The sequence below is a fragment of the Neomonachus schauinslandi genome, chromosome 6 (genome assembly GCF_002201575.2).
Source record: "Neomonachus schauinslandi chromosome 6, ASM220157v2, whole genome shotgun sequence".
Taxonomy (NCBI): domain Eukaryota; kingdom Metazoa; phylum Chordata; class Mammalia; order Carnivora; family Phocidae; genus Neomonachus; species Neomonachus schauinslandi.
The window spans coordinates 3,367,914-3,376,893 of NC_058408.1; the positions used below are offsets into that span (position 1 = coordinate 3,367,914).

Here is an 8,980-nt window from a genome sequence, read left to right on the forward strand (position 1 = left end):
CTTGGCTCTCGGCTCTGGACCCCAACCCACCAAACCACATCAAAATGACCTCCTGTTTAGGATGCAATATTGGGAAGGGAGCGGAGTGCACTAGGAGTAATTTCTCACTCCTCTCTGCGAAACAATAGGGCTACAAACAATAGTACTTTGCAAATTTTTTGATTAGATGATTTTGATTAGATCTCCCATAAGGATTGGGAGAATTACAGTTATCTCTGCAGGTTTTCAGCCTGAGTGGTGAGGAGTGAGAACTCTCAGAACTAAAACACAGGAGGAACAACAGGAGAAATCAGTGACGAATTCACTCTTGACATATGAAGCCCAAAGAAATGCAGCAATATTTGAAATGTTGGCCTGGATCTTAGGCCTGTCTTCAGATTATAAACCTGGAAGTAATAAGAAGTAATCACGAGTATGACAGAAATAGACATGATAGATGTAACTAGAGGAACAGAATCTAGAGAGAGAGGAAGATGAATAGACACGCTTGAGGAGTGGTCTTTGGCAGACCAAAGAAGGAAAAAGACCAAAAATTAGCCAAGAAAGGAATCACAAGAGTGCAGATCAGATAGTTTCAGGAAGGGGAGGGTGTTCACATCAAGAGAAAGCAAAGTGAAACAGAATGAGCTGCTCTTTCGCTTCTTCCAATGGATCAGGAAAAAAATACACAGTTGCCATGTGGTGAGCACTTACTATATAGTGGACACATTGTTAGGAATTTTATAAATATCACATTTAATTATTTGAACAATACAGGGTAGCTGCAATTTCAATGACCAAAACCCCCCAATTAAAGCGGCTTAAGTAATAGAATTTTATTTCTCTGTCATACAACAGTACGGTGACAAGCAGTTGTGACTGGCAGGTGCGCTGGGCAGGTTGGCTGCACAAGGCTGCACAAGCCTCACGTGGGTGGGTGGGCTCTGCCATCCTCAGAATAAGGCTTCTGCAGCTGGGCCCAGGATACCTAGTTTTCTTCCTTTGTCTTTTCCTGGCCACACCCAGCTTTTAGCCAAATTGTTGCTCTATGGTTTTTAACCTGCCCTGGAGCATATGTTGCTCATAATAAAAACAAATGCAGGCTCCTTTGCAGGGGCAGCTCCTGAGGTCAGTATCTGAGGTTTGTTCGGACCCCCACAGCTCCTCCTGGCTGACTTTCCTGGGCTTCTTCAGTGAGGCTGAGACACTGAGGCAGAGCTGTGTTGTCGGGGGACAATGGCCCTCGATACGGCTGACACCGTCTAGTCCTCTTGTGTGGTCTGTGTCCTGGGCACTCCCACAGATCTCCGTGAAAACTCTAGTCTGTGTTATATCCATTGTCTGGCCTTTCCACAAGGAGAATGTGAGTTTCTTGGAAGAAGAAAAAAAAACTTTCCTTTGTGTTTTTGTTTTCGCCATAGCCAGTGCAGTGTCTTGGACGGAGTAAATTCTTAAAATAAATGGAAGAAACACTTTGCACATTTCGGTTGAGAACAGCAGCCACTTGATGTCTGAAAGATGTTAGGATTCAAAGCCAACGGCCAATAAGGAATTTTTGAGACGTCTTTGGTGCAAAGGGGGGTTTTATTAAAGCACGGGGACAGGACCCATGGGCAGAAAGAATAGCACTGGGTTCATGGCCCATTATATACTCTTAAATTGGGAGGGGATTAGGGAGAGTGTTAAGTCTAAGGAATTACGGAAACAAGGTTTCCAGGACCTTGAGTGGGCTAGCTATTGTTGGGAAAACGTCATTTATTACTGTCTAATAAAACCTGAGTCATTAGACCCTTCAGATGTATATCGGTGGGCCATGTCCTTGGGGAATGATTGCCAACATGTATCTTGGGGGTTTAGAGATAAAACTTCCAAAGGAATCTCTGTATGTTAAAGAAGACTTCCAGGATCCTAGAAGGTCGGAATAATGTTAAGCTAAGATTGCCTTTTACCCTTAGCAAAGTATTAACATCGAGGCAGCTGAGCTCCTACAGAAATGTCACTCTCCTGTTTCAAGGACTCGTCAACGGGCTGCAAGTAGTAAGGAAGTTTAATTTTAATTTTGCCTCTGTTTCCCACATCACACTGATCTCTTATTTTATTTCTTCATTGATTTATTATATCATTTTATTATTATATTTCTTATTTATTTATTTATTTATTTTATTTGAGAGAGAGAATGAGAGAGAGAGAGAGCACATGAGAGGGGGGAGGGTCAGAGGGAGAAGCAGACTCCCTGCTGAGCAGGGAGCCCGATGCGGGACTCGATCCCGGGACTCCAGGATCATGACCTGAGCCGAAGGCAGTCGCTTAACCAACTGAGCCACCCAGGCGCCCGTTATTATATTTCTTATTGACAAGACAGAATATCTTAATGCTTTGTATCAAGAAACTTTCATAGTACAAAAATTTAGCAAAATCTAATGAGAAATTAGGCCAGAGACAAAGGCTTTGGGTTGTAACCTGTCTTTTAGATTGTCTAAGAAAGATACAGCCTAAAGGGGGAAAAGGAGTATGCATACTTCCCGTGGGTGGAAGTTTGTAGCTGTATTTACCATTTTTATTGCGATAACTTTATCACTGCCGGCTAATACTCTGTAGGGACATACTACAGTTTATTTGTCTATTCTACTATTGGGGAATATTTGAGTAATTCCCAGCTTTAGTCTGTTGCAGACATTGTTTCTTTGCTACCTAAGAGTAAAGAAGTAGATACCTGGACCATAGATATCTTCAAAGTAAGTGAGTGTTAATACTAGACTGTTCTCTGCAGGGACTGAGCCCATAAACACTCTCTCGGGAACACACACGACTTCTGCGGCCACACTCCATACGCCGGCTCTTCCAGTACTCACTGCCCAAGTCCATGACCATGCTTACCGATGAGATGAAGCACCTTTATACATATTTGTTGGACATTTGAATATTTTCTTTTAGGAAGGATCTCTTCACAGCTCTTGAACATTTTTGCTATTGATAGGATTGTTCTACTATTTTATTTTATTTTATTTTATTTATTTATTTAGTTAGTTAGTTTTTGGTAGGGATTATATATATACTGCGTAAGAACCTTTTGCCAATTGTATGTGTTATATATATTTTCTCTCATTCTGTGGAATTCCTCACTTAGTCTTTATATTTTAAAATAAAACACAGATTCAGAAAATCATCCAAACAAATATAGAGCTTAGTGAAATTTTTATTACGCAAACACCTTTGTAATCACTGACGAGATCAAGGACAAGAACTTTGCCGGCTGGGAGTCCCTCTGTGCACCCCTCCCTCCAAAAGTAATCACTATCCCAAATTTTACATTAATCTTTTCCTTAAATTTCTTTTCAGTTTTATGTGGCTTGCCTATCCATTTGCTGAATAATGCTTTTTTAATGAACAAAATTTCTCGATTTCAATTTAATCGATCTTCTCATTTTTAGTTAAGATTTTAATGTCCACTTTAAACAATCTTTTCATGTCCTAAGGATATTATGAAGGTAATTTTTTTTATATCAGCAATAATTTTAATATATTTACAAGTTTTATTGTTTTGTCTCTCAAGTTCAGGTTTTGATATCCACAAATTGATTTTGTTGCTGCTGTTATTTATGGAGACAGGTTTCCTCCATATGGATATGCCTATATGGACATGCAATTTTCCTAGCATGAGTTTTTGAGAGATCTGTTGTTTTCTAACCACTCTGCAAAGCCATATTTATCATAAAGCCAATGCCCATGTGTGCATGGGTCTTTGGGGGCTCTCCTGTCCTCTGCTGATCTGTTTGTCGCTTGGGCCAATTCCACACAGTAGCTGCATGAGTCTTGATATTTGGTAAAACAAATCATGTTAAGTTCTTCTTCAAGAATGTCCTGGCTATTTGTAAATCCATTTAAATTTTAAATCCCCTTATAGTTTTCATACACAAAAAAGGACACTATTAGGATTTTCCCTGGGATTTCTTTGAAACATAGATTAGCATGGGGAGAATGGAGATCCGTACCGCACTGAGTCTTCTAATCCATGACAAAACCTATCTCATCATTTACGTAGGTCATTTAAAATTATTTTAATAACGCTTCACAGTTTTCTAACAAAAGACATGCAGGGGCCTTGCATGTCTTTTGTTAAATTTATTCCTAGGGCTTTGATATTTTCAAAGCTTCAAAATGTGATATATTTTTGTAAATCAGATTCCAATTGTTGCTAATGTTGGGGATGCAGTCGATGCATTTACGTGCCTTGTTCCCAGGCCTATATTGCAGGTAATTCTAATGACTGACTGATCTGCAGATTATTTTTGGATTTTTCTAACATATGAAATTTTATAATTCATGATAACTGACCAGTTTTCTTGCTTTATATTCCTTCTGCCTTTTGCTCCTTTCTCACTTCACTGTCTGGAATAAGATGGCAAAGACACGATGGGAGAAGCCATTTAGCACAGACTCATTTACCTGTTTCACCACCAAGTGAGAAGCTGATTGTCAGGTGTCCACGATGCTGGACGCCTGAAACCAGTGTAACGTTTCGTGTCAACTTGTACTCATATACAGAAGAAGTTCAATGGCTTCATGAGCTTAAGGAACTTTCTTTTAGTTCCTAGTATGCTAACATGTTTTATTGATTCCCTGAATGGATATTAAATTTTGTCAAAAAATTTTTCTTCATCAATTAAAATAATTACATAATTAATATCCTTTATTTTGATAACATGGTAAATTATATTGATTGATTTCAAATGTGCCAGTCTTGCATTTCTGGACTAAATCCAACTTGAGTTTTACTTAGAGTCTGTGTCTATGCTCCTGAGTGAGATTTCAAGGTGCAGTTTCTACATCGTACTGGCCCAAAAGATGAGTTGGGGAGTTTACTCTTTTCTGTCCCATGGGAGGTTTAGGGCAAGTTTGGCATAACCTCCACCTCAAAATTTTGGCAGAATCTACTAGTAAAGCTAGTGAACCAACCCAGAGGTTGGTTGGTTTGTTTGTTTTTAATGTGGAATATATTAAAATTCAATTTCTTGAGAATTAAATAGCTGTTTTCCCTATGTCAGCTTTAATATATGTCCTATAGGAATTTTCCCACTTTCCATAAGTTCTCAAATTTATGTTCATGAAGTCATTCACAACATTCTCTTATCTTTTATGTGGGTGTGACCTGAGAAATGCCCCAATTTTCATTCCCATCATTGTTTATGTATATGTCCTGTCTTTATTTCTTCATCAATCTCACCAGAGAATAATATGATTCATTGATATTTTCAATATTCCAACTTTTGACTTTTTGAGTCACTGTACTATATACTTATTTAATTAATTTCTGCTCTTATCCATTCATTTTTTCTTTATAATATTTTTGTGTTCATTTAATTATTCATTTCCCAGATTTCTGAGATGAATGCTCAGGTTATTAATCTTCAGCCTGTGAACTTTTTTTCAATATTCCAACTTTTGACTTTTTGAGTCACTGTACTGTATACTTATTTAATTAATTTCTGCTCTTATCCATTCATTTTTTCTTTATAATATTTTTGTGTTCATTTAATTATTCATTTCCCAAATTCCTGAGATGAATGCTCAGGTTATTAATCTTCAGCGTGTGAACTTCTTTAATATGCATTTTGAAGGCCCTATATTTCCATCTGAATACTGAAAAGCTATATCCCATAAGCTTTGACTTGTAGTATTTCCATCTTGTCCAATTCAAATCTTTTTTCTAGTATTCATAAGATTTTTTATTTGATTCATGATGCATTTAGAAGTGTGTTTCTTGATTTTTAAACATATAGGTATTTTCCAGTTCCCATTTAGTTACTTATTTCTATCTCGACAATGAATGGGCAACTAGCAGTGTCTGCCCCAGTCACCATATCAGGTATATGCAAGTTAATGGGTCCAAATTCAAATTCAGGAACTTGAGTCTAGGCTTCATCATATTTCGTACACCCACCATGAGTGGGTAAATTGTTAGCATCTATTTCCGAGATTTTATGGCTTCCCTTTGTTCCATCCCATTCTCAGGGGTGGAACAAAAGTCGAGGAACACTTGTCATTGGGGAAGTGGCGCCGATTGAAGGGGGTGCGTCTTCTGCCTGCACACATGCCGCAAGAATGGTCCCAGGGAAGAAAATAGAGTCGTGGCGAGAGGTAACCATAATCAGTGTGTGTTCGTAATATTTTCCATCTGTTATCTCATTTATCTTTATAATATCCTGGTAAGCAATGCAGTTCAGACATTGCCCCTACACTTTTTGTATGTTCGATGTACATCAAACCCTAATACAAAGGTTATGTCCATCATGAGAAGGCACAGGTTTGGTTAACAGCAGAACTGAGCAAAGAATTCTGAAAATTCCCGAGGCTTGTGTGTTTGAATATTCCATAAGATCACTTGCTACTCTTGTGTGAAATAACCTCCACAATGCTTCTCATTCTAAGTCTTCTGGGGAATATCAAGATGTGATGCTGTGTTCATCTGGTTTCCTTCATTACACATTATATGTCTGCCGAAATGATTCCAAAACACCTGCCACTGTCAAACCCTTCAATGGCATGACGTGTGTGTGTGTGTGTGTTAACAATTGCTTTTGAATATCGTCACCCTAAAGAAAATGGAGTTATTTCCAGCCCTCATCCATGGACTCTGCCAGTCGTAAGACATGCCCTGCCCCCTTGATGGATCGATGTTCCAAGATATCCTGTATATTCAGAAGGGAGTGTCTGTCACTGGAAGGACACAGTCATGAACAGTGTTTTTAAAAACCTTCAGTAATCAGGGGCGCCTGGGTAGCTCAGCCAGTTAAGCATCTGACTCTTGATTTTGGCTCAGGTCGTGATCTCAAGGTCATGAGATCAAGCCCCGAGTCAGGCTCTGTTCTCAGCTCGGAGTCCACTTGAGATTCTTTCTCCCTCTCTCTCTGCCCCTGCCCCCATTCATGCTCTCTCTCTCTCTCTCATTAAATAAATAAAATGTTAAAAAAAAAAAAAACCCTTCAGTCATCAGTATGGCATGGGACTTAACAAATAGAGATAATATCAATCCAGATGTGCACAAATAGACAGTTGATGATTTCTACATAGTGTATCACCTACTAGAAATGGTTTATCTCCTGGGAGGTACGGCTCAACGCCTCACAACGTTGCCAAGAAAAATTCCTCAGCCATTGTATCTTTAGATATTTTTAAGCATCTCTTAGTGTTGTGGTCACAGTGGTTATTTTTTCCTTCTACAGCTTCTTGCTTTTGCCCTTCCATCCGTGATGCAGGACGCCCAGAGGCTGACCAGCAGAAGCCAGGAGCAGCAAGCAGAAGTATGAGTCGTTGAACACTTTCTTAACAAGCTAAGTAAGTGTTTGTGATGCTTCAGTTCCCAGACTCATTCTCTGGATTCCTACATGACAATCTGGAAAAAGGCAAAGGGCACAGGCTTCTCCTGATGTCACAGGATAAATGCCTACTGACGTTGGGCAGTCAGTCATGCAGCAATAATCCAAGAGTTATTTATTCAAGAAACTCCTCTTTCCAAGCACCTTTCTTAAAGCATTCTTCATGTCCTTATTCCTGAGGCTGAAAATAAGGGGACTGAGGAAAGGGGTAATGACCGTGTAAGGGACAGCCATGAGTGTGTCATCTCCTCCCGAGGCTTCTGGCTTCAGATAGACAATAGCTGCAAACCCAAAGTGGACAACGACCACTGTGAGATGCGAGACGCAGGTAGAGAAAGCCTTTTGCTTGCCCTCGGCTGACGGGATCCTGAAGACAGTGGAAAGAATGAACACGTAAGTGATGACAATGAGCAGGAAGGTGCCCATCAAGCCTGACACTGAGATCACCGTCACAATGGATTCTGTGAGGTCGCTGTCTAGACAGGAGAGCCTCACCACTGCCTGCATGTGGCAGAAAAAGTGTTGGACAAGTTTGGGGCTGCAGAAGGAGGCCCTGAATATCAGCGCAGTCTCTATCAGAGAGATAAGGAAGCCTCCAGCCCAAGCAGAGGCCACAAGTTGTCCACACACCACATTGGTCATAAGCAGTGGATACCTGAGAGGGTTGCAGATGGCCAGAAAGCGATCATATCCCATCAAGGTGAGGACGATGCAATTGGTGCCACCGAGTCCCAAGAAGAAACACATCTGCAAGCCACACCCCGTAACTGAGATGCTTCTGTTCTCAGTCAGCAGATCTGCCAGCATCTTGGGGATGATGGTCAGTGTGTAGCAGGTCTCGGAGAAAGAGAGGGCACCAAGGAAGAGGTACATAGGGGTGTGGAGAGATCTGTCCACCCAAGTTAGACCCATGATGGCCAGGTTACCTGTGAGGGTGAGAAGATAGAGGCAAAGGAAGACCACGAAGAGGAATATCTGCCCATGTGGGTACACGGAAAAACCAACAAGAATGAATTCTTTCAGGATTGTCTGGTTGACCTTCATTGTTTGCATGTCTGAAATCTGAAAGAAACAACAAATAAATACTCCATTCTCCATTATTCTTTGAAAAATTATGTTGTGAATAAGACAGATGATCAGAATTATAATTACTGACTGATTTTTCATTTAATTTAGCAAAACACCATGTGTATATAGGCTATGTGTTTTCCTAATTTTTAACTCACTTGTTACACCTTTATTCAGTGACCAATTCCTGATCACTTATTGGGTGACAGAGATGCCTTCTGGCTTATTTTTTAATTATTTTTTTAAATTTTAATTGTTATGTTAATCACCATACATTACATCATTAGTTTTTGATGTAGTGTTCCACGATTCTTTGTTTGTGTATAACACCCAGTGCTCCGTGCAGAACGTGCCCTCTTTAATACCCATCACCAGGCTGTCCCATCCTCCCATCCCCCCTTGTTCTGGCTTATTTTTTAAAAGGACTTTACTGGCTGGTAATATAATGAGGGGAAAAATATTCTACTTGATATCCATATAAAGGAAATGCAGGTGCATTAGGTGAGCCAGATTTGATCAGACTCTGAATACTAAAAAAACTACCAAGTGGTTAATAC

The 8,980-nt window shown here is 39.8% G+C and overlaps 1 protein-coding gene across 1 annotated transcript; it reads right to left on the reverse strand.

The window, feature by feature from the left end:
- Nucleotides 1-7,466: 7,466 nt before the first annotated feature.
- Nucleotides 7,467-8,453, reverse strand: LOC110573352 (olfactory receptor 10X1). The gene has a single exon (XM_021681845.1). The coding sequence runs from the start codon at nucleotides 8,451-8,453 to the stop codon at nucleotides 7,467-7,469; it is 987 nt and encodes a 328-aa protein (XP_021537520.1).
- Nucleotides 8,454-8,980: the final 527 nt, after the last annotated feature.